This window comes from Gorilla gorilla, chromosome 3 (genome assembly GCF_029281585.2).
Source record: "Gorilla gorilla gorilla isolate KB3781 chromosome 3, NHGRI_mGorGor1-v2.1_pri, whole genome shotgun sequence".
NCBI lineage: Eukaryota > Metazoa > Chordata > Mammalia > Primates > Hominidae > Gorilla > Gorilla gorilla.
Genome location: NC_073227.2, coordinates 174,583,342 through 174,610,320, shown reverse-complemented (window position 1 = coordinate 174,610,320; position 26,979 = coordinate 174,583,342). Strand labels below are relative to the sequence as shown.

At 40.0% G+C, this 26,979-nt stretch overlaps 1 protein-coding gene across 7 annotated transcripts in view; it reads right to left on the bottom strand.

The window, feature by feature from the left end:
* Positions 1-26,979, bottom strand: part of TMEM131L (transmembrane 131 like) — a 170,212-nt gene that overhangs the window by 60,079 nt on the left and 83,154 nt on the right. For all 7 annotated transcript variants that reach the window (XM_031010351.3, XM_055385145.2, XM_031010352.3 and 4 more), the window contains exons 4-7: positions 26,399-26,467; positions 20,618-20,741; positions 19,432-19,548; positions 18,143-18,253 (exon numbers count right to left, since the gene is read on the bottom strand). In XM_031010351.3, the coding sequence (XP_030866211.3) occupies positions 18,143-18,253; positions 19,432-19,548; positions 20,618-20,741; positions 26,399-26,467 (421 nt within the window). The remainder of the gene's footprint in view (positions 1-18,142; positions 18,254-19,431; positions 19,549-20,617; positions 20,742-26,398; positions 26,468-26,979) is intronic.

Genomic DNA, 26,979 nt, shown 5'->3' with positions numbered 1-26,979 from the left:
ACACAATTAACAACCCTATTTTGCAGAGTAATTTGCTGTGATATAAAGCCTAATATTTTGTCATTCTTAGTAAATCTCTGGACGGATATATTTATAACTTGCCATTTTAATTAAGATTCTTCTATTAGCGAGAGGCATTTTAAAAATCGCTATTTTGTTTCTCTTGCTGTAGGACATATTTCAGAATCCCACAAGGGGGAGTTCTAGCACCTCCAAACTGCCCTTCAGAAGTATGCTAATTTTTCTAAAAGAAAAAGTTTCAAGTCCGTATCTTTCTCAAAAGAACAAAACAATTGGGCCGGGTGCGGTGGCCAACGCCTGTAATCCCAGCACTCTGGGAGGCCGAGGCAGGCGGATCACAAGGTCAGGAGATCAAGACCATCCTGGCTAACATGGTGAAACCCTGTCTCTACTAAAAAATACAAAAAAATCAGCCGGGCATGGTGGCGGGCGCCTGTAGTCCCAGCTACTCGGGAGGCTGAGGCAGGAGAATGGCGTGAACCTGGGAGGCAGAGCTTGCAGTGAGCCGAGATCGGGCCACTGCACTCCAACCTGGGCAACAGCGTGAGACTTCATCTCAAAAAAAAAAAAAAAAAAAAAAAAAGAACAAAACAATAGCAACATTAACTTGATAAAAAAGAAACTCTAACCAAAATGTTAGCCAGGGGGCAACCACATACTAGGGTTACAAGTTCCCCACCTGTCCCCAACTGAGCACACTGTGTGACAACAGGACACGCCCTCATCCAGAGTGAGCCTGGGCTGATTAGACAGGAAAAACAAATAAAAACCTAATTCTCTAGTTTTGAAACCTCCCATACTCCTTTAACAAATCAGATCAGATATTTTATAGAAAAAAGAAAAAGTAACTCTAGAAACAACTTTTTCTTAAGTAGTCTTCATTTAAAGTATTAATATAGTTTATATATTTCATATTATTTCATATAAAGTATTATCCCCTTTTAGAAGATGGGGGAAATTGTGGCTTGGAGGGGTTAAGAGACTTATCAAAGATCTTGGGGCTAGGTAGTAGAAAAACAGAAAAAAAAAATCACGTTTTTCAACTGCAGTCAGTACTTTTTTAACAAATCAAAATAGATCAAATCTGTTTCTCCTAGGTACCTAAAGGCCTAAAAATCCATCAACACAGGGATATATATTAGAAAACCATACCAAGATAAAATGCAAAGGTCAAGAAAATAGAAATGTTAAAACTCCTTTTGTATGTCATGTATTTCCACAGTTTTGTGGTGAAGAAGTATGAATTTAGGGAACTGGATACTAGAGAGAAAGTAATCATCTCCCTTCACTTGCTAAGGAATTGCTGGTGCCCTGGGCCACTAGAAGGGTGTGATTTGGGGGGACTGTGTGCAATTAAACAGGAAAGGAAATAACAGACTTAAAGTATTAAGTCATTCTGATGTCTTATCAACAAGAGTAAAGCACAGCCTAATAAATAAATATATTTGAGAATCTATATTAATCCAGACAGAATGAAAAAGAGGCTTGATGTTCCTGGTAATAACCACATGAAACCTTTTTATTTAAGGACTATAACTTATGAACTATGAAAGAATTACTTAGACAAATCCCAATTTTAGATTCTGTTTTTCTCAGACATCTTTCTCCCCTTTCACAATTTTGAATGCTAAATATTAGAAGTCATTATAAAAGTAAATCTCGGCCAGGCGCAGTGGCTCACAACCTGTAATCTCGGCACTTTGGGAGGCCAAGGAGGGCGGATCACTCGAGGTCAAGAATTTGAGACCAGCCTGTCCAACATGGTGAAACCCTGTCTCTAGTAAAAATACAAAAATTTGCTGGGCATGGTGGCACACGCCTGTAATCTCAGCTTCTCCGGAGGCTGAAGCTGGAGAATTGCTTGAACCTGGGAGGCGGAGCTGCAACTGCACCACTGCACTCCAGCCTGGGTAACAGAGTCCATCTCAAAAAGACAAGAAAAAGTAAATCTCTTATGCCGACATATGCATCTGGAACACTGATTCTGTATAAGCCATCTGACTGCTCCAGCAGGTGGCCCCCACACACAGTATTATGTACATGGCAAATGATCTTGTATAAAATGAGAGCTATCTTGGGTGCCTTCCACATAACACTCAGATTCTATAACCAAACTCCTAATTTAGTGTTTCCTGCATAACAGCAGGCTCAGCTGAGTTATTAATAAGTACTGTACAGCTATTTTTCCCTGATATTAAATAGCAATTGTGTTTCAACCCCCACCACCACCACTACCCTTTTATTCCTCAGATATTAACCACTAAAACAAAATCTAACTATACTGCCAGACCCACTCATGCAAACATTTGCAAAAACCCAGGAAGTGGCTGAAATTAGTTTGCTTTGAGGAAAAAAGAGGCTACTGCATATGGATAGCATTTTTCCTTATCCACATCATTTTAGAAAAGGCAGTGTGGCCAAGTGCCTTAGCCAACACAGATTTGAGATCAAACCCCAGCCATAAAAGCCTGGGGACATTCCCCACCCACTCTAAGACTCAGCTTCCTCTTCTATGAAATCAAGTTATTGAATTCACAGCAATATGATGGGTGCTAAATGAGATACATATGCAAACCACTGGGTACACAGTAGGCCTCAAAGGGGAGATTATATTGATTTGCTCATTCATAATTAATGCATTTATTTAACAAAATTCCACAACAAATAATTTAGATGCTTGGGGAAAGCATTTTTCCCACATTAAAGCTTTTAGAAGAAAACTCTTTACCACTCCTTTGGTTTCTAAGAGATTTTTTTTCCCCCTAAAACACTTCAAGTTCTTTTTATTTCATGATTGGAACAGAACTCAAGAAAAAAAGAAGTGTCATTTACTGGACACTACCTTCCACCCCCTGAAATGTGCCAGAAACCCTGAAAGACAGACAAAAAACAATTGGGAGACTAAGATAACCCCTGTACTATCTAAACTTTTGGTTTGGCCAAGTGGAAGTCATCTGTGTTGGGCAACACCTTGGTTTTTACACCTGGATAACTAGCTTTTAACTATTACAACCTGGGCTGGCAGCTTCAGCAGAGCCATGTGGGATTTTCACCTTGATAGGTCAGGTAGCGTATGTTGGCTCTGTCCAAAGGCAAGTAACTATTTTTATACAATTGGATGATGCTGGGCCTCAAACAAATGACAAGTAGGCCCTGCATGTCTGGCACAGGCCCTGAAACAAGATCCAGGCTCGGAAAAGTTTAAGCTTTGTGATGCAGGCTGCCGTCGCTTGACCTTGAGTAGCATGGGCACAGCTTATACTTAAGCAGGCATCGCTGTGGCGAGAATTAGGCTATAAAAGAAAGGACGCTGTGGTGGTTCCTCAAAAAACTTGAACAGAATTACCAATTCCATTTCTAGGTATACACTCAAAAGTGACAGCAGGGACTCAGATACTTATATACCCATGTTCATGGCAAGACTACTCATAAATGCCACAAGGTGGATAAACAAAACATGATATATATGTGCAACAGAAAATTATTCAACCTTAAAAAGGAATAAAATTCTGATACATGCTATATAACATGGGAGAACCTTGAAGACATTATGCTAAATGAAATAAACCAAACACAAAGGGACAAATACTGTATAATCCCACTTCTAGGAGGGACCTAGAATAGTCCAATTCATAGAGACAGAAACTAGAATAGTGGTTGCCAGGGAGAATAATGGTGGCTGAGGGAAGGTGTTTAATGGGTATGGAGTTTCCCCTTGGGGTGATTAAAGGGTCCTGGAGACGGATGGTGGTGATGACTGTACAACACTGTGAATGTACTTACTGCCAGTGAACTGTACGCATACAAATGGTGAAAATGGTAAATTTTGTGTTAAGTATATTTTACCCCATATATATAGGGAAAGGGGAAGGCAAGAGCTAGACACAGCTGAAATGGTTTGAAATAACCAAACTGCACTGGGTGCAGTGGCTCATGCCTGAAATACTAGCACTTTGGGAGGCTGAGGCAGGTGGATTACCTGAGTTCAGGAGTTCAAGACCAGCCTGACCAACATGGTGAAACCCCATCTCTACTAAAATTACAAAAATTAGCTGGGCGTGGTCATGGGCACCTGTAATCCCAGCTACTTGGGAGGCTGAGGCAAGGGAATCACTTGAACCCGGGAGGCAGAGGTTGCAGTGAGCCGAGATCACGCCACTGCACACCAGCCTGGGCAACGAGAGCAAAACTCTGTCTCAAAAAACAAAACAAAACAAAAAAGAAATAACCAAACCTTGCTGGGTAACCAACACAAAGTTACAGCTAGACAGACAGAATGAGTTCTGGTGTTCTACAGCACTACAGGGTGACTGCAGTTGACTACAATAAAGCCAGAAGGGAGGATTTTGAATGTTCACAACATAATGAATGATAAATGTCTGAGGTGATAATACGCTAATTACCCTGAGTGGATCGTTACACATTGTATACAGTATCAAAATAGCACTCTCTATCCCATACCTAATTGCAATTATTACATGCCAACTAAAAAGGAAAAAAAAAAAAGAAAACAACATCTAGAAAGTCAGGTTAAACAGATATAAAAAGAGAAGTGGAGATACTTTGAGATCTCATTGTGCAGGTATTCAAAATGAAATATATCTTTGTGCTAAATGGAGCTTTTAAAAGAATCTAATAAAGGAAGACAGGCAAGATCTCAGCAGACTGGAATTGTTCCTCAAAACATAGGCCAGTCATGGTGGCTCACACCTGTCATCCTAGCACTTTGGTAGACCGAGGCAGGTGGATCACTTGAGCTCAGGAGTTTGAAACCAGCCTGGGCAACATGGTGAAACCCTGTCTCCACAAAAAAATATAAAACTTAGCTGGGCGTGGTGGTACATGCCTGTAGTCCCAGCTACTCAGGAGGCTGAGGAGGGAGGATCACCTGAGCTCGGGAGGCCAAGGTTGTAGTAACTGTGACTGCACCACTGCATTCTAGCTTGGGCAACAGAGCAAGACCCTGTCTTAAAACAAAAGTAAAAATAAAAATAATTAAGAAACCACGATTGAGTTCTAGGAACTGTGAAGAAATACACTTAAATCCCCCATAGTAAACAATTAAGGAGCTCTACCACCAAAGACTGAGGCGGCTACACCAAGCCTTACACAAACCTGGACAGGTGAGAGGAAACCAGGAAGGTGAGTGTGGAATGCTCAGTGCATTTTTCAATGGAGATACAATTACTGCTTGTGCCCTGAGGGAATATGCTTGAGAAGTTTATGGCATTTAGGACTCAATCAAAAGAAGGCACAGCAAAGAGGAAACCATTAAAGGGGAACCAGGCAGGACAAGATAAACCGAGCCTGGGCCTGACTGGGATACTGGGCTGACAGGAGAGTATCTCTTATGTAAGATTATGCAATGCAACAAACAGAAAAAAGATTTGTTTGAACTATAGATGTTTTTAGTAGACCCAGAACTTGATTTTATCTCTTTTGCTTTGGGAGAACACACCGAAAAAAATCTAGAGAAAGATCTAAAGGGAAAATAAGTATCTAGACCAAAAAGTTAAAAAAAAAAAAAATTAAAGGAATGCACTAATTTAAAAAGAAAGAAAGCAACACAAAAAGCTGGTTAAATTGAACAGTGGAGAACAAGCAAGTCCTGGGGGCACAGCCGACTAACACAGAAAAAGAAGGAACTATCCCCACTAGGCCCTGATGGGGAACACTTCCAAAGTGTCAACAACTGCTCACCTCAGGGCATCTGCTGAGAACACCACTCCAGTTGAAATAAGTGGACAAAAAGGAAACAATCTTCCCTAAGAAGCAGGTTTCAGAAGCCCCCGCAAGTCCACAGTGAGAGGCAATGGAAACCACCCTGTGCACAGATCTCAACGTCACTGCCCACAGACTGCAGAAGCTCTGCTCCTAACACAGCTTCCATACCACTAGCACAAAAGTGCCGGGAGATGCCAGAAACAAGGGCCCAAGGAAGAAACAGAAATCCACACACGGAAAACAGAAGGCAGGCAGGCCGAGTATGTGGGCTACTGCCAGGCAAATTTATAAACTCTGAGGGAAGGCCAGAGCATCTCAGGTGCCCTTCCTGAGCAGAGCAGTGGTATGCACAGGTGGCTCCTCTCTAACCCCCAAAGTACCCAGATTAGCCTCCTGACTAATGGTGATCTCTCCCTGCCAAGCGTTAAGTGCAAAGGTCTGAGACTCCACAACCAGCATGAATTCAAGCGGAAACCAAGGTGAGGCTCTCTCCAACTTCCTTCCCTCTCTTTGGTAAATCTGAAGTACTGGGGACAATTCTGCTTAAAATTAGTGCTTGGAGGGCTGGGGAGTGGCGGGACATGTTTTCCAATTTTTTTGGATGTGAAGTTAATAATCTGTTATTCTTGTGTGTTTCATTAAGATTGCAGATTCAAGTGAGGCTCAAATGACTTACTATTGAACCACTATAAATTCTGAATCCTTGGGGAAACCACGCACATTCTAGCAAGAACAAATCCAGCCTGTAGCTACTAAAAGTTCCCCAGCTGCACAGAGGCATGGAGAACTTCTGATTAAAATAAAAATAAAATAAAATAAAAACAAGAAATTGAAGAGGACTTCAAATTCTTTGAATGTTAACTCACAGGCCAAGATAACTGGATACACTACCATAGCCTTGAACTTTCATGTCCCGTGGGGGATTCGAATCTCTGAATATTAAAGTTCTCCCGGAGTTTCATAATAGGAGAGGGTTTATATTCAGAAGGTTCTTTTTAAAAGTTAAGTGATTAAGGCATTTCAGCTATGTGCCAGAGACTAGTTCTAAGCTCTTTAAATAAATTGGTTGATTCAATTGCTACACCAACCCTATCCGAAAGGGCTATTATTACATATTTTACAGATAAACTGAGACACAGGGAGATTAGGTAACTTGGCTACAGTCACTCAGAACCAAGATTTTTAGCCAGGTGGTCTGGTTTGGAATTCACCCTCTTATTCACTCCCACTATGCATCTCTATGACAGGCATTTTATATGGCTGATATTTTCTACTGCCATATTTTAACACTGTTATTTAATCGCATCACAAAAGCTCTGATAAACTGTACCGGATATTGCAGTTGAAAAGAATTTGGGATGGGGAAACAGAGGAAGATGTGAACTTTCAACCCTGGTTACAGTGTGGCCTTGGGGCAGATTATTAGTGAATTTATCTAATCCATCTCAAAGCTGTCTAGGGGCAAACTCAACAGCAGACCCCAGCAGTCCGAGGAGGGTCAACAAAGAAATCAGGGGAGGGGTTGGCTCTCAGGGGAAGGAGGAACAGGTCCGAGAAGGTGAAAGCACAGGGCTGGAAATCGGCTGATCTCGGGCTTAACAGGTAATTCCAAAGGGTCAAGAGCACAGAAACCAAGGACGTCACAATGAAAGGCTTCTCTTTCCCTAAACACTACTGTCCTTTTATCCCAAGCCTTCCTCTCTCCTTGGAGGTCAAGGAATTACCTAATTGGTGGGCAACAGAGAAGCATCCTGTGCTGTAGGAAGGGGTGAGCAGGGCAGGGGCTCTTGGAGGAGTTGGTTTCTTTCCTCCTCCTCTCTACACTTTGGGAAGCATCTGTCCTTCAGACCCAAACTTCCCCTCCAGTGGGCCACCCCAAAGTCTACCCTAGGGGAGAAGGAGTTAGTAACTCCTGGCTCTCTTACCCTGGCTGATACAGGAGAATATGTCTTATCAGTAATACAAAGCCGGTTTTAGTTCTCTAACTCCAGATTCTTAAATATCCAATGATTCAGAACTTGGTCAGGAAGAGAGGTGTTATTTATTAGGTATCTCTAAGTCTTCTAACAAAAGTTTCTAAAGTACTCTAATAGAATAAATGAAGGAAGTCAAAGGAAAGTCTGTGTGTCATATCTTCATAAATAGCTTATTATAATGTTTTCCTTTTTAAGATTCATTTATCCAGTTGTCAATCATTGATTTACTACATGTTATATTGCCAGACTCTATGCTAGGTAATAGGAAAACAAAGATTAGGGCATAATTGTTGCTCTTAAGGGGTTAAATCTAGTACAGAAAAATTCATAAAAACAAAAGCTTTTGAGTATTATAGCTGCTACAACAGGGATCTCTTAGGGTTTTCAGTAAGGAACTAGTCAATTCTCCCGGGAGGCAAAAAAATAAAAAGAGACAAGGTAAACATTGAGTTAAAAGAGGGACCAGGAAACTGTGTCCTCACAGTAGCCAAGAAAGCCGAGATTTTAAAGCACAAATGAGGAGGAAGACAGAGCGTGAAGAGACTCCACTGACTCTTAAACAAAAGTGAGGGGAGGGAGAACACCCCCACTCACACATCTTGGTATTCTTTCTAGAGTCTTCACGACGCGCCCCTCCTTTCTTCCAGTCACTAACCCTCCTCTACCTCCCCCCTTCCCAAGTTCCCATTCCACAGAAGCAGTCTCACTTGAAACTTAAGAAAATTTTTAGAAGTTTAAGCAATTCCTTTTAAAACAAACAAACAAAAAAGCTATATTCAGAAGTAGGTAGATAAGTAAATGTACAACATCACTTAATTTCCCCTTAACATATAATCATTTTCCAGAGATTGACAGCCTATCATTTTTATGTAAAAAAGATCAAACAACTTTGTAGATAGCAAGGGAAGGATTTCCAGAGAGCCCCCAGTTCAAGGTTTAGTGCCTTATTCCCACATAACATAAAAAGCAGCCTGGGGGCTGGGCATGGTGACTCACACCTGTAATCCCAGCACTTTGGGAGGCCCAGGCAGTAGGATCACCTGAGGTCAGAAGTTCGAGACCAGCCAGGCCAACGTGGTGAAACCCCATCTCTACTAAAAATACAAAAATTAGCTGGGTGTGGTGGTGCGTGCCTGTAATCCCAGCTACTCAGGAGGCTGAGACAGGAGAATTGCTTGAACACTGGAGGCGGAGGTTGCAGTGAGCCGAGATCGTGCCATTGCACTCCAGCCTGGGTGACAAGAACAAAAGTCTGTCTCAAAAAAAAAAAAGCCTGGGGGAAAAAAAATCTAGCTTTCTTGTTTCACTTACTAAACTTTCACTCTAACCTCACCTTCATGCGGTGCTCCTTAATCCTCTTGGAGGTAGGACAAAAAACTCCAGGTGTTCTCTCAAACAACAAAAAACAGTTACATCTTGGCGTACTGCTAAAACTATAACAAAATGTTACTAAATACATTATGTTTACACAGGTATTTGTAGGAATTCTCAGCTATCATAATACTGTTTATTCCATTTAACTAATCATGTAAGACTATCAGGAAAATGGGACAGCTCTAAAGACCCTTAACCTTTCTCTGTTATCTCTTTTTCCATCTTCAAATCCTAGATCAGGTATTTTGTAACTTGTTAGGGAGAAATGTGCCCCTTTCCATTTCCTCATCAAACTGTGATTGAAAGGCTTTCCACGTTCTCCTCCTTACCGTGATTTTACAGCTTCCCTTCTAGATTGCCACGTTAATTGACAGGGATCAGCACCTTAGAAGGCAAGTAGCAGGTAACAACTTGAGGCACCCACCCCAAGCCAAATCTAGCAGGCACCACGCTGCAGGCAGCCCGGGACCGCAACCTTTGCCCAGCACCTGTCCCTGGCAGGCGGGCACGAGGGTTTGACACCACACGCTGAAAGCAAGGGCTGTGCCAGTTTTAAAAGGTTAGGAACTCCTGGTCTGAAATGTATTAGATATCACACAGAATATCCAGAGATAATCTCTCCTGTACACAATCCAGCAACATGTTGCCATGGCAGGGGAGAAAATCTCTCATCCACACAATAACTTAGAAAAAATACTGCAAGGAGACAACCAACTATTAATTGCGATGATCACTGCCAAGTATGACTGTGGTCTTAAGGTTTATTTCTAACGTTTCATTTCTCTGGGTTTCCCATGTTTTCTTATAATCACATTATACCTTCTGATAATCCCAGAATATCCTTTAAGAGAAAATCTCTTAGACAATTCAATAATTTGATACTATGTTGAGACACACACACACACACACACACACACACTCACACACAAAGACAAAACTACCTTTACTTGGCAGAACTCTGTGTCAGGGTTTTCCTCTAACTTTAAAACCAAGTTTCAGCCGGACACGGTGGCTCATGCCTGTAATCCCGGCACTTTGAGAGGCTGAGGCGGGCGGATCACGAGGTCAGGAGATCAAGACCATCCTGGCTAACATGGTGAAACCCCGTCTCTACTAAAATACAAAAAATTATCCGGGCATGCTTGCGGGCACCTGTGGTCCCAGCTACTCGGGAGGCTGAGGCAGGAGAATGGTGTGAACCTGGGAGGCGGAGCTTGCAGTGAGCCGAGATTGCGCCACTGCACTCCAGCCTGGGCGACAGAGTGAGACTCTTGTCTCAAAAAAAAAAAAAAAAGTTTCCCACATTGTCTTATAATCATATTTTTAACAACAACATTATTTACAATGATTCCAATAGTAATAATTTAAGTTCTTTTCAATCTTTCAGACAAAGTATATGGCTAATGATCCTAAATGCCAGATTCTGAGACAATGCCAATTTCAAATATTCTGTTTTGCCCAAATAAGTCACTGAAACACTCCCCAAATCTCAATGGCTTGAATCCAATACATTACTGGAGAAAACATTTAAATAATAAAATTTCTTGCCTTCTCATGAGCCTAACACAACATAAACCTCGCCATATATTTAGTTACAATCGCAGTCTAATTTTAATACTTGTCACACATTCCCAAACAGGTATCATAATTATAATTCAAAGAACTACTTAATATTCTACTATGTTGATATACGTAAATTTATCAAATCCTTTTTCTACTGTTGGGACTTTAAGTTGCATCTTCTTTTTTGCCATAATAAAAATGCTTCAGAGAACACTGTATTTGCATTTATCTTTTCTGGATCATGGATTACTAAAGCAACAGATATGAAAATCAATACAACATTTACTAAATTTGGGAAAAATTTAAAGCATACTGAGCTGACATTGCCAAGGACCAAAATGTGCCCTTATTACAAAAATTACAAAAAGTTAATAATCATTCACTGGCTCTACTCTCAACCTACACCAAGTAACTTAAACTCTAAGTCCATTCTACAATTTCTAAAATAAGAATAATACCACCTGCCCCGGTAGTAAATCTGCTGAAGGTCAAACTGGTTGATGTGGTGAAAAGGTGAAGTTATACAAATCTTAGATGTTATGACTAGTAGATATGCTATTTGGGGATCTCAACTCAGATGCCCATTGACTCATTTATCTATTAAAAACTCTGGGAGTCCTCAATGCACTAAACACGAAATTGATAGAGATTATAATAATGAAAACGCAGGCCCTGTCCCTCCTGCAGAGCTTCATGGAAGAGCAGGAGAGAGACATCCAAGACTCTAAGCATTAAGGCAGGGTGTGGACCAAGTGGCATGCAGACCTCGAGCACAAACTGCCTGGGAACCTGGAGAGGTGCCAGAGAGGCAATATCTGAACTGGGTCTTGAAGGATGGAATTAGAAGAATAATTAGAATGGGATAAAAGCTTATGAGGCTAAGAGAGCTTGTGGAAAAGGGATGGCATGTTCTGGGAATGATGCAAGGTCTGTGAGGCCAGAGTTCAGAAAAGAGGGGTAGAAGCTCTGAGCCTGGTGGGAGAAGCTGGTCCCAGGTTATCAAGGACCTCGTATGCCAAGCAAAGGAGCTTGGACTTTATCCTGTAAACAAGAGAGGGCTCAGCTAATCCAGTGGCCAGGGAATTAACAACCAGTTTTGTGTAACATGACATCACCAGCAGCAGAGTGACATGTGAACTGGAGCAGAAAGAGAATGACTGGAAGAAAACCAAGTGACAACAAGAATAATGCAACAAAAGGAGGAGAGCCTCAGCCTGTCATTCAGACCCACCACGACAGTGACTTTCATCACTAGGAATTCTCCCTGCATGAAGGTCAAAACAATAAAAAAGAAGGACCAAATGACAAGGTTTAAAAAAGCAATCTTAACTCCATGTTTTCCTATTATCTTGGTCCACATGGTCAACCATTAAAAAATGCCTCAAACTAGGTAGTTTATAAACAACAGAAATTTATTGCTCACAGTTCTGGGAAGTCCAGGATCAAGGTACCAAGAGATTCTAGTGAGGGCTGGTTCCTCCTAGATGGCACCTGCTATGTGCCATCTATGTCCTCAAATGGCAGAAGGGGCAAACAAGCTCCCTTGGGCCTTTTTTTTTTTTTTTTTTTGAGACAGAGTTTTGCTCTTGTCTCCCAGGCTGGAGCACAATAAGATGATCTCGGCTGACTGCAACCTCCGCCTCCCGGGTTCAAGCAATTCTCCTGCCTCACCCTCCCCAGTAGCTAGGACTACAGGCATGCATCACCACACACAGCTAATTTTTGTATTTTTAGTAGAGACAGGGTTTCACCATGTTGGCCAGACTGGTCTTGAACTCCTGACCTCAGGTGATCTGCCCACCTCGGCCTCCCAAAGTGCTGGGATTACAGGTGTGAGCCACCGCATCTGGCTGGGCCTCTTTTATTAAAGGTACCAATCCTATTCATGAAGGCCCCTCCTCATGACCTGGTCACCTCGCAAGGGCCCCACCTCTTAATACTATTGCATTGAGGATTCAACTCAGCATATGAATTGGGAGGAATAAGAAAAACTGAATGCACATCTTTGTGTGCAGTGTTGTAATAAATGTGAAGAGAAATACCACACGTGGTTCGTGTATATCACAACGCTGCACACAAAATCACACATCCAGGCCAGGCGTGGTGGTTTACACCTGTAATCCCAGCACTTTGAAAAGCCGAGGTGGGTGGATCAATGAGTCCAAGAGTTTGAGACCAGGCAGGGCAACATGGTGAAATCTTGTCTCTACAAAAAATACAAAAATTAGCTGGGCGTGGTAGCATGCACCTGTGATCTCACCTACTCGGGAGGCTGAGGCAGGAGGATGGGTCGAGCCCAGGAGGCTGAAGTCGCAGTGAGCTGAGACAGCAGCACTGTACTCCAGCCTGGGTGACAGAGTGAGACCCTGTCTCAAAAAAAAAAAAAAAAAAAAAGGGTACATATCCGTTTTCTCACTGCTTTCCTTTCTTATGATTGAATTTTGCTAAGTTTAAAGCAGCAAAAGATCAGTTACCTTCTGAGATTATTCTGGCAACCCAAATTTCAAGTTTTGCAACAGATAACTCATAACGATCTTTTAAATGCCATTTGAATTATGTGTCCTCAACATACTACATCAAGCACATCTCCCATTTTACAATCCATGCTCCACAGTTTTATAAAATATTCCTGCTGTTTTTCCTTCTCTGATCAGCATTTCACAGATGGATGAGTCAAGCAGTACCTGCAAATTTTGGAACCTTCACCTTCCAGACTATTTATGTTCAGGGATCCTTGGGTACATGCCTTTCTACCCTCTGCCTATGCTGAAGCCAGATAATTTTTTAAATATTCAATGAATTATACTAAAATCCATATTTAGACCCATATGTAAGGCAGACCGAAACATATAATCAGCCTGTACTTTTTACCCACTCACATACAAAAATCTAAAAATTAGATGGCCCTATTGTTTCAGTGAAAATACTTTTAAATTACTACTATCATCTTAGTCTCAGTTTTCTTTTTCATAATGATTCAACTGATGTACATAAAACAACAGTATTTCTTCTCTCAATTTTAAATCTTATTCCTAAACCAAACAGAGTTATTTTCTCTTCACATGGCACTAAGGGAACAAGTTAAAGAAAAGCTGATGACATATTTCTGTCTAAACCTTCTTGCTTAGCTTTCTATCAGATATACTTTCTAGCTCTATAATGGAGAAGAGGCAATTATGCCTTTGGTACCTTCCACACCCTCTTATCCTCTTTGAGGGAGTCTGACCTCCTGAATCCACTAACTCCCCAACCCTGGACAATGGGCTCTTGACAACAGGCAGAGAGTAAAAAACGTAAAACCCGTAGAATATCAAAATAAAGACATTCCTTTCTAAGAACAGTTGACAACTTTATAGCCACTTAAAATACAAGAAATAACTCACATAATGTATGCAATTTAGATGCAGAAATATTATAGTCAAGATTTTTTTCTTCTAGAGGAATGTCACAATTATTTCTTAGGTTTAAATTTTTTAAGTTTTTGTTTTTAGGTATAGCAAGCCTTAAAAAATACTTTAGGCTGGGTGCGGTGGCTCATGCCTGTAATTCCAGCACTTTAGGAGGCCAAGGTGGGCGGATCACGAGGTCAGGAGTTCGAGACCAGCCTGATCAACATGGTGAAACCCTGTCTCTACTAAAAATACAAAAATTAGCTGGGCTTGGTGGTGCATGCCTATAGTCCCAGCTAGCCAGGAGGCTGAGGCAGCAGAATTGCTTGAACCCAGGAGGCGGAGGTTGCAGTGAGCTGAGATCGCACCACTGCACTCTAGCCTAAGCAATAGAGCAAGACTCTGCTTCAAAAAAAAAAAAAAAAATTAAATTTATTTTCCTAAATCACAGTAAAAGTGAAAGAAATTAAAATAACTGACTTTTAAGAGGTTTTTTTTTTTGATATTCAGATTTTTAAATACTGGTTTCTAACAAAAGACCAACCAAAAAAATTAAGTTTCATCTACAAACTCTGAAGTATTTTATACCATAACACCACAAGAGTAGGGACACTGTGTGTGTTCATGGCCCTATCATTTACTGGAACACTCAATAAATAATGTTCAATAACTATTTTTGACTAATGGGAGAGAACTATGGGCAAAAGGAGCAGCCTTAGAAAGTGACTTAACTAAACTCACAGATCCTAGGATAAATGAAAAATGAAGGAGAGAATCTAGAGCCAGGAATGGGGCCACAGATGAGAGGTCAACAAGGATACCAAGACAATTCAATGTACAAAGAACTGTCTTTTCAACAAATGGTACTGGAACTACCAGACATCTACATGCAAAAGAATGAAAATGAATCCCTTCCTCACACCATATGCTAAAACTTAAAGTCAGGATGGGTCATAAACCTAAATGTAAACTATAAAACTTTAGAAGAAAACATAGGAGTAAAGCTTCACAACATTAGGCCTTTTTAGATATAATATTAAAATCATAAGGTGAAAAAAGAAAAACAGAAAAACTTGACTTCATCAAAATTTAAATCTTTTGTACTTCAAAGGGCATCATCAAGAAAATGAAAAGACAACCTATAGAAAGGGAGAAAATATTTGCAAACCATGTACCTGATAAAAGTCCAATGTCCAGAATTTAATACATTTACTACTCAACAATAAAAAGACTAACACAATTTTAAAATGTGCAAAGGATATGAACAACCACTTCCCCAAAGACGATATACAAATGGCCACTGAGCACATGAAAAGATGCTCCATGTCATTAGTCATTACAAAAATGCAAATCAAAACCACATGAGATACCACTTCATGCTCAGTAAGATGGCTATTTAAAAAACAAACAAAAATGGAAGACAAGTGTTGGCAAAGTTGTAGAAGACTGGAATCCTCATTGCTAGTGGGATTGTAAAATGATGCAACCACTTTAGAAAACAGTTTTACAGTTCCTCAAAATGTTAAACATGGAATTACCATATGACCCAGCAAAATTCCACTCCTAAATATACACCTAAGAGAAAAGATATGAAAGATATGTCCACCCAAACTTACACAAGAATGTTATTCATAATAGCCAGAGTAGAAACAACGCAAATGTCCACCAACTGATGAATGGTTATGCAAAATGTGGCATATCCTACAATGTGTATTATTTGCAATAAAAAGGAATGAAATACATGGATGAAACTGAAAACATGCGAACGGAAAGATGCCAATCACAAAAGACCATACATTTCATTTACATAAGATGTTCAAAATAGACAAATCTTTAGAGACAGAAAGTAAGAGACTGAGGCAATGAAAATGTTCTAAAATTAGACAGTGATCGTGAGGGCTGCACAACTTTGGATATACTAAAACCCACTGAATGGTACACTTTAAGTGGGCAGATTTTGTGGTATGTGAATTATATTTCATAACACTGTTTACAAAATACATTTTAAAAATACAAAAAAGAAAAGAAACAGAGTTTGCTATCTTCTGAAGCAGAAACAAAGACCAAGAAAAGCCAAGGCACAGCCAAGGTAGGCTACAGTGCAGGGAGAGACAGAGACGTGGCCTGTGAGGACAGCTCCAGAGCTACCTCAGACCAAAACTCCACTCAACCACTGCTTCCCAGGTGAGGTGCAGGGAGTACAACGGGAAGCCCAATCAGATGGTCCCTGTTCTCATGGAGCTTCCATTCCATGGGTGATGAAAAGAATAGTGAAGCAATTACATCATGTGGGCATGTGATTATTTAATGGATATAAGTATGGGAGCGGAAGTCTAGATAAATATGGGAGCAGAAATTAGGATGGGGAGAGACGCAAAAGTCCCTGAAGAGCTCAAGTGTGAGTTGAAAAAGGAAGGATGAAATAAGGGTTAATTTGGAGAAAATTGGAGGTGGAGGTTGAGAACATTGCAGACACAAGGGACCTGTGGCAGGAGGGAAAATGGCATTGCACAAGTGAGCAGGGGAAGGCTCTTGTGGCCATGAACTACAGACCAAGAACAGGTGGTGAGCAATGGGGCTGAAGAGAGACAGCAGCCACACCACGCAGGTCTTAGAGCCATAAGCGGGATTTGGTTTAAATTCTAAGACCTATGGGAATGCACTGAAGGGTTTCAAGCAGGGGACTAATGGGGTCCAACTTGAATTTTTTGGAAAGAGGTAGGAAGGGACTAAAGTAGATCCTGGCAGTTAATGGGATACTATCAGTTGGCCATCAGAGAGATGAGGATGTCCTGGGTGTGGTAAAGGGCAGTGGGCATCATGAGAAGTATGCAGGATCTGCCAGGCCAGGGGGATGAGAGAATGGGTACGCTGTTCTAGCTCTCTAGGAGGCCTGCAGAGTCAGTTTCCTCTCTCCCTTCATTCCACTTATCTTTACATTAACCCCCAATAACTAAGGTATTCTGAATACCTGTCTCTATTCCAATATTTAGATCTCCACTGATGAGGCACCTGGCCCTCCAAAAATGCAAGCCACAGCACATCAGTATCAGTCTCCTGCTTAAAACCTTTCAACACATCCTCCCTGGTTTTAGGATTTAAACCAAATATAAATTTGCAAATTAAAAGAAGTCTTCCTTAAAATTCTGCAAGGAGGGGCTTTTCCATTTTATAAAAATAAAAATATGATTTAAGATCCCTAAGAATTATGTACTTGGTGATAAAGATTCCAGATATAATCCTAGAGGTAAATTAATTTGGTTCTTCTCCCCAACTGGAATGTAGGCTCTACGCAGATACAAACTCTAGACCAAGGCCTGGCACAAAGCAGAGGCTCAGGAAAACCGCTGAATGAATGAAAGCCCCAGGTACTAATGGTACTGACTACAAATTCTAAGCAATGTTCTTTATTTACCAATCAGAAAGAAGAGGTAAGTTTCATAATATATTGGTTCAAGAGCTTTTCTCAATTATAAAATTATCCAGTTACAAGGAAATACGGATAATCAAAGGGAAAAAGTAGCCAACCCTATAAAATGATTCATGAAATGTATATTAAAAGAATTTAAACGTATCATTATACATCTACTATAACATCAGAAATAGTTCTTCCCACCAAGCCCCATCCGGGCAGGGCTAGAAGCAGGACATCCTTAGGGGCCTGTTATCACTCGTGACCATGGGGGCTGCCTCCCTGAAAAGCAAGCTGGTAAGATTTAACAAGCTCTACAAAATCGTTCACAGTCTTTAACTAAAGTATCTCTCCTCTTTATGAAACATGCCCCAAGGAAACAGAGGATTCAGAAGGAAAATTAAAGAAACTTATAAAATAGGTATATGGCCTAACGGTAATAACAGTGAAAAACAGGAAACATTTCAAAAGACCAACAATAAGATTAAGCAAACTCTGGAATATCAACACTGTGAACTCCACAGCCATTAAAAAGAAGTTATGTGGAATCCACTGATATTTTATATATGTATATTACTTCTATATAATTTTTTCAAAAAGCAGAAAATAGTAAAATAAACAATTCTGAGAAGGTTACAAAGTTTGGTGGCCACCAGCATTCAAAGTAAATCTATCAAAATGACCTGCATTTGAGAGAGCTGAATGCTCTGGACCTTTGGAAGCAGAAAATAAGCATTTGGTAGCTGCTTTGCAGACCCTTCTGTAGAGATTCTACGAGTGCCAATTCCAGATACCTGCGGAAAAAGAGAGAGAGAATTGCTCCTCTGTTAAGAGTTTTAAAACACACTTGCCATAACGCTAAAGCACGTCTCCAAAGGAAATCTGTATTCATCAGCATGGCCTTCAAGACTCTACTAATCCAATTATTTTATTTATCTTTGTCTACAAAAAAACACAATGAATGTTTCAGAAATACAGAATGCTGGCTGAGCACGGTGGCTCATGCCTGTAATCCCAACAATTTGGGAGGCCCAGGGAGGTGGATCATTTGAGGACAGGAGTTTGAGACCAGCCTGGCCAACATGGTGAAAGCCTGTTTCTGCTAAAAATACAAAAATTAGCCAGGCAGTCGTGGGAGGCTGAGGCAGGAGAATCGCTTGTGCCTGGGAGGTGGCTGCAGTCAGCCTGATCACACCACTGCACTCCAGCCTGGGCAACAAAGTGAGACCCTACCTCAAAAAATAAAAAATAAAAAATGAAACAGATTAGAACGCTGTATTTAAGCTGAATGTTCCTCACTGTAGCAAATCTGTTCACAAGTAGGCAACTCTTCTGATATGGGACCTCTTTAATGGAATCCAGTAAGAAATAACCACGAAAATTACTGATCTTGGAACTTAAATTACTTGATGCCAGATCTTGTTAAATGCCATATCAGGTACCATTTAAGGTAAAGATTCCTATTTCTGAGAATAGCAACAAGATTCTTCAAGCTCCCTTCCTGGTACCTTGATATGAATAGTGAGCTCCCTTGGAACCAGCCTCCAAGCACACAATCAATGTCTCCTAATCAGAAATATTCCTGAGCCAAGGAGGGAAGGTAGGCAAAATCACTAGAGATTGTCCTTAGAGCACCTCCTTCTGAACGCCCGTGAGGTGAGAGCCATGAGTTTTGAAAGCCTTCTGTATTTTATGATGGGAAACTGTGTGACAGATTGCTTTGCTTTGTTCTAGTATCCTCCAAAGACCCACAGTAGGACTATAGCTCCGTCATCAGTAGGAAAGCCAGCCAACTGTGGGATGTCAGGCAGAAAAGGGTGAACGCTGATGATTTTAACATCACTAACAGTCTTGTATTTTAACGACATAAACCAGGTGACAACATTTCCAAAAGTCTTTTTAAAAATATACACACACACCCCTACAGTTAAGTCACCAACCAAAGTTGTGACAAAAGGAAAAAGTTACTCACATGATAGGAAAGGACTCCATACGAAGAGGTATTAATAAATAAGGAACTTTCAGTGCTTCCTTCTTCAGTAGGTAAAAAAATAATTCTGAAGGAAGTTTTCCCCATTGCTGGAATTACCTGAAAGAAAGGTCCCCAGTCAGCCACTTGGAATGGCCTCCTTTGATAAACTGTCTTTCGCAGACTTTCTTTTTTTTGACAATTTCTGTTAACAGACATTTGTATATTGTGCACCCTTGATTTATCAGTATTATGAATCTATAAGAATGGGGATAAGAATCCCCAAACTGATCAGCATCCAATTATCTGCTCTTAGATATAGCAAATATTACCACTGACTTAGGATGAATCCTTTCGCTTCAGACTGGAGCTGTGAGTCTCACATCTTTCCTTCCCCTCCTCTTCCACCCACAGGTCCAACTGTCTTTAGCTAACACAGTTCTATCTCTACTTAAATATAGACAATAACCAACGTGCAAACATGTTGATATGTAATAAAAATCAGGAACAACGTTTACCCAGACAGACTGTCATAAACCAAATATTGGGCTTCCCCTTACAACATATCCTTAGTCCTAGTTTTTTTTTAAGTACATAATATCAGGCAGACATAATAAGCAAAATAAATAAAAGCCTACTAGCAATTAGGATCTTCACTAAATGTTAAAGACCACTGAAATGAAAACTATTAGAAGACTAAGTCTGAGCTCTGTGTTATGGTGCCAATCAGCTTTACAAGGAGCCATTCACTATACCTTGCAGTTCTGGATTTAGAAAGGAGACCTAACTTTCCTAGTAGGCTTGAGAGATGGAAGAGGTCTCAACCATAAACTTGTATTAGTTACTAAATGCCTCAGAGTTTGCAGTCATTTCAAGACAAGTAATATAAACTTTCCTTAGTCACAACAGAGCCATGTTAAATATACATACATTACTACACAGCTGAGAGTCTTCAAACTCTCCCCCAACTCCCCACCTCCCCCGGCCCCAGTAGATATCAAGAGCCACCAAAATTATACAAATGAGCAACTGGAAAAGTAAATGCTAAGGTAAACACACAGAAGGAAAAGGTTTGGGTAGCAGAAAAAGGGGGAGACAGGGAGCAGAAAGTAAAAACTTCAGGCCAAAGAAAGCAAGAAAACCTGGCAGCCTGCCACAGCATAGTTTCCAGGAGTCCATCAACACCCACCCTGCAGGGAACTGGCAGTACATGGAAATGTCCAGCAGCTGCAAACACTGAATTCACCACAACCTCGCTGTCCCTACTAGGGTTGTAAGCATGGAGAATCTTTGCTACAGGATGTCCCAGGAACCTAGGAGGAGAAACAAAGAGAAAAATCAATGTATCGTGTGGTTATAAATATTACCATACATATATATGTATTATTATATATATACACACAGATTTTTAAACCCAGAAAGCTGTTGCTGTTCATCACAAAGTTAAATTATCCAATCGTGTTGGTAATAAAGCATTCAATTCACAACAGTCAAAAGTCATAAAACAAAAAACAACTTTATTTTACAAGGCTTAGGCCAACCCACAGTAGCACTCCATTGGTTTCAGTGTTAGAAAAATTTAACCCATCTAGGCCATTAAAATGCTTGCAAAAAAACAAAACAAAACACATGTAGGCACTCACTGGCACTTCTCGGACCTGGGTCTCTAATTCAATGAAAATAAGTTGAATAATTCAATGAAAATATGAATGAAAATTCATTGAAATATTCATTCAAAAATATTGAAACAAATGAAAATATGTTTAGGTAAGAAACTGTACTCACAGAAAAACCCAATTTTTCTTAGGGTTATGTTTTCTGAGTAAAAGAGACTTTTTGGGGAGGTATGTATTTTCAACTCACAAAGAGATGTTAATTTTATTAGGTCTTAGAAAAGGAAAACTTAATTATGGCTAAAGGCCATTCTTTTGAGAAAACTGAAAATCTGGCAGCACTTTGCAGCAGAGGTTCTCATCCATTTAAATTATGAGCCTTTCCAAAAACTCTGATGAAAGCTCTGGCTCTTCCCTCCACAAACATACACTTACGAAAAGTTTCACACACAGCTTCAAAACCTTCCACAACCTCAGAGTAAGAATCCCTGCTCCGTGGCAAATACACTAATTCATGAAGGGTTTGATACCAATTCTTTTCGGCAGCACTCTCCACCTCCAATGTCTCGGCTCTGATAAAGGAATTGCCAAGAGGAAAGGAGCTGGGCTCAGGCCCACCTACCTGGAGCCACCTACAATGCTCCCTCTAATCACTTAACTCTGATTCCTACTGCTCAAGACCAAATTCAGTCTCGTTCAATTATGTTGCAATGAACAGGGAGCCAGCAAAAATTTCACTAAAGTCATTCCTTCAGTTTTAATAGCCTCAGTGGCAGAGAGAGCCAAATATACAGCTGTCATTCGGATGGCCTAGAAATAAAATTATATTCTAATTTAAGCTGAATGAATTATATCTATAATTGGAATAAAATTGGAAAAATATCAGCATAATGAATGAATTCCGTAAAATTAGGTAAAATCTTTGATATTAAAAATGTATCCTTTAGGAAACATGAAATGGATGTTGCTTCTCTTATATACAATGAAATTTCCAAAATACTGTATTACTACCATCAAATCCTTGGAATTTTTCTTTTGGCTTTCGCCCTTCGTTTTAATCACTAGTCTTAACGAAAGGTTTAATATATCCAATGTGTATTTCAAAACGTAGTTCTTCACATCCCATTACAAATAAAATACCACATCAATGTGATTAAAATCCTGATTTTTCAAAGTGTTCTTAAGTAATACCGTTTTTTAAAAAAATGTTCAACACTACCATACACGTAAAGGGTCACTTCAGAAAAGCCTTACCTCAGAGCAGTGGGCTTGTATCTGCCTTTCTTCCCACAATTAAAATTAAATAAATAAGGACTTCTGAGGTTTTGGGTTTCAAGTAAATAATAGCAATCATCAAAGTTATTAATACTTATCCTCAAAGCTTTATATCCCATTTACATAATTGAAATACAATGTTTCTAAGAATACAAATGTCTACCAGAGAAATACATGAGAAAATAAGAATGCAAAACAGCAATGCTACAGAGCCAGTGACTGCACCACCAGAAATCTCTCCAGACCTAACAGAGAACGCCAGCTGAAGCCTAGTCACCACTGCTATTTTTATTCTACTTTTTAGATTCTATTTTTAAAAGTGTTATGAGGATATAAATTTCCTTCACTAGTGACAACTGGAAGATACTCTGTTAATTTAACACTACAAAAGAATGATTAAAATCTCTATGAATGATTAGCACTTTTTATCTTAGGACCAGCAGAATATTAACCCTTCACATGAGCCCTAAGAAGTAGGCAGAAGGCAACCGAGTAATAAGATCCCGATTTTACATCCCCCCAGGAAAATCAAAGCTATGAAGAGGGTTGGGATTTGCTCGAGGCCAACATCAAAATAAACCATAGCAAAAGCTGAACTGGGACAGCGAAGAAATCAGGAGAACCCTTAGGCTAAAGTTTTACTCTAATGTCTATATATTAAACCATTTGTCAGACATAAGGTAAAACTCAACTAATCTTAAATGTGTTCTAATTTAGGCTAAAGTTTGTTCTGAGGTGTTTTTTTTTTAACTTCAGCAAAATGACTAATTCTCATAATCATATTCCAGATCTCACTAACAAGAAAAATAGCATTATGAGTGCTCTTAGAAATCAGAAGATTTATTCTACCACTTCTAGTGAAATGACCTTGAGCAAACGGCATTCCTTCTCAGCAACAAATGTATGAACACATTTGTAGTACATGCTCAAACAAAGAGATATTTGAAAACGATACACACAGACTCAGATAATGCTTGTCTTCACTGGACTGATATAAAACTCAAATGACAACGGACATGATTACACTTTGGGAACCATAAAGTATTATATAAACGTAACTAAGTCCTCCAAAGGTGATTCCATCTAAAAATCAGAAATCCTTTCAAATCAAAGACTTTCAGCATTCTCTCAGCATGCAACTAGCTATTAGGACCAGAGATTAATGTATATTGCTAATTAACAAAAGTGTATCATACACAGTTGGCTCTCCATATCTGCAGATTCAACCAACCTTGATTGAAAGTGTTTGAGGGAAAAAAAAAAACACAAAAAATAACAATACAAAAAAAAAGAGATACAGTATAACTATTTACATAGTATTTACACTATATTAGTCATTATAAGTAAACTAGAGTTTTTTTTGTTTTTGTTTTTTTGAGACAAGGTCTCACTCTGTCATCTAGGCTGGAGTGCAGTGGCATGATCATAGCTCACAGTAACCTTGAACTCCTGGACTCAAGTGATCCTCCTGCCTCAGCCTCATGAGTAGCTGGAAGTACAGGTGTGCACCACCATGCTTAGCTAATTTTTAAAAAAATTTTTATGGAGACAGGGTCTCACAGTGTTGCCCAGGCTGGTCTTGAACTCTTGGCCTCAAGTGATCCTCCTGCCTCAGTCTCCCAAAGTGCTGGGATTACAGGCATAAACCACCGTGCCCGGCCTCTAGAGATAATCTGAAGTATACGGGAGATTGTATGTAAATACTATGCCAAGGACTTGAGCATCCTTAGCTTTTGGTATCCATGGGGGTCCTGGATCCAATCCCATGTGGATAACGAGGGACAACTGTAAACATACCCCCATGTGCATCAACTATAGGATTTTTTTATGTTACTGAAGAGTAAATATTTTAGACAGCCAGGAACCTATGAACTGGAATTATTATCCTAATAGCTATACTTACTACTACTATTATTCTATCTACCAATCTATAACATATATTCTTTAAAGTAGGTCCTGAATCAAAATTTCTTTTCACAATAAAGACACTTTTTTTTGAGACAGAGTCTCCCTCTGTCGCCCAGGCTAGAACTCGGTGGCATGATGATCTTGGCTCACTGCAACCTCTGCCTCTCAGGCTCAAGCAACTCTTGTTCCTCAACCTCCCAAGTAACTGGGATTACAGATGCTCACTACCATGTCTGGCTAATTTTTGTATTTTTATTAGAGTCAGGGGTTTTGCCATGTCGGCCAGGCTGGTCTCGAACTCCTGAGCTCAAGTGATCCGCCCACCCCGGGCTCCCAGAGTGCTGGGATTACAGGTGTGAGCCACCGCGCTCAGCCTCACAATAAAGATTTTTCACAAAAGTATAGCACCCTCTCAGAATTTAAAATCAATGAGGTTATCATAAATTCAGCTTATTTATATTATCAACTAAACTACTAAGCATTCAGCTTCTATTAAACTTTCTTTATATAAGAGTAAAAATATAAAAACTCAAAAAAACAGACACCTAGAATTTTATAAAGTCGGCAAACTCCCAGTTTTCTCTTCTTCCCTTTATAGAATCTTTTTCTAAAAAGCTCAACATGGTCCTTTTAAATTCCAAGTTCAGGCTGGATGCGGTGGCTCACGCCTGTAATCCCAGCACTCTGAGAGGCCAAGGAGGGCGTATCACTTGAGGTCAGGAGTTTGAGACTAGCCTGGCCAACATGGTAAAACACTGTCTCTACTAAAAATACAAAAATTACAGGCATGGTGGTGGGCACCCATAGTCCCACCTATTCAGGAGGCTGAGGCAGGAGAATCGTTTGAACCCAACAGGCGGAGGCTGCAGCGAGCCGACACTGTGCCCCTGCACTCCAGCCTAAGTGACAGTGCAAGACTCCGTCTCAAAAAAAAAAAAAAAAAAATTCCAAGTTCATTCTCCTTCACTGCAGCTCTAACATTTTGATGATTAGAAGGGAATGTAAAGCAAGTAATACAGATGCATAAAGGAGGGCACACCAGGAGCCCACCCTAACCCAGCCCAGATGCTCTCCTATGGCCATGGTTATTTCATTCACAAAACTTTGCTTGTCACTCAAAAGGCTCTCCATGAAATTGAAGTGTTATTTGCCAGCCCCGGAAACAAGCAGTGCTTTTACCTCTCCCTCTTGAAACTACTAATTAGAAGTTCTTTTCAATGCAGCTATATTCTGCATCCAGGAAGCTTAACACTTGACGATTCAAACTTTATCACAGACAACAAGAGTCCTTATGTTGCTTTCATCTCCACAGCGTCACCCTTCCTTAATTTTTCCGGGTTCCCAAGTTAGGCCCTCAACTGACACTCATATCACACTGTCTTCATCTTGCAGTTGATACTGTAAAGTCATTACAGTTTATGCACTGCCTTCCCCATCTTGAGTCTCCAAAGTCTTAATCCTCACAACTGTAAGCATGGTGCAATTTTGAATCCAGAAGGCACAGCAAGAAGTAAAACCAAGTGAGTAAATGAATCTAGTGTACAAAAATTCAGAGACCATCAATATTTAGAGTTTTTCATTATAAAATAACCGGATTTGTTTTGGAAAAACAACATTGACTTCTTATTAAATTTCAATCACTACAAAATATTAAAAGGTATACTTATTAAAAATTAAAGAAGGCCAGGTGTGGTGGCTCACGCCTGTAATCCCAGCACTTTGGGAGGCCGAGGCGGGCAGATCACGAGGTCAGGAGATCAAGACCATCCTGGCGAACACGGTGAAACCCCGTCTCTACTAAAAACACAAAAAATTAGCCGGGCGTGATGGCGGGTTCCTGTAGTCCCAGCTACTCGGGAGGCTGAGGCAGAAGAATGGCGTAAACCCAGGAGGCAGAGCTTGCAGTGAGCAGAGATCACGCCACTGCACTCCAGCCTGGTGGACAGAGCAGGACTCTGTCTCTAAAAAAAAAAAAAAAAAAAAAAATTAAAGAAAGGGCTGAAACAATTCTTGTACTCTCCTTTTCACAAAAATATTTCTCTTAGGTCCCAGGATCAATATCCCCTCATATTATCAATATACCTAAAATTTAACATTGTACATATATGTAAAAAAATCCTGAAAATAAATAGCATAAATAAAATGAGTTTTAATTATTAAGAAAAGATACTTACTGTATTCCAAAATCTAAAACCGATGGCTGAAAATGTAAGCCTTTTCCACTAAATAGTTTGTCCGAGAAGCTAAAAAAAGAAAAGAGAGGTTGATTTTGTTGTAGTTTTAACATTTAAATGCTGAGATATAATGTACTTAGACTAACGACTCTCAATGCATGACATATAACTTTACTCCCTTATAGATTTTAAATGATAAAATTGAACTATTAGAAGTCTGGTATAACTCTAGAGTTGTAAACTTAAGATAATTTAAGATTACGGTTAGTAGAACTTCATATCAAATGTACAGATTTTTTAAGCATTCAGACAGAAATAGAGATGGATTTAACTTGTAATAGCCTTCATTTCTGGGTGAATTTGGATGACATGGCTATTTTCATAAACCCTAAATCAGGAAATGACATACAAGTAAAGTTGGCCTGGGGCAGGGGACTGTGGCCTCTGACTTTGTTAAGACTTCTTATAACAAGGCAAGGACAGTGTCGCATAGCTGGTGAGGCTACAACCATCACAAGCCTGCATAAGAATAACAATCATACAGAATCTCACATGGCAGGTCACATTTCAGTTATTAATCA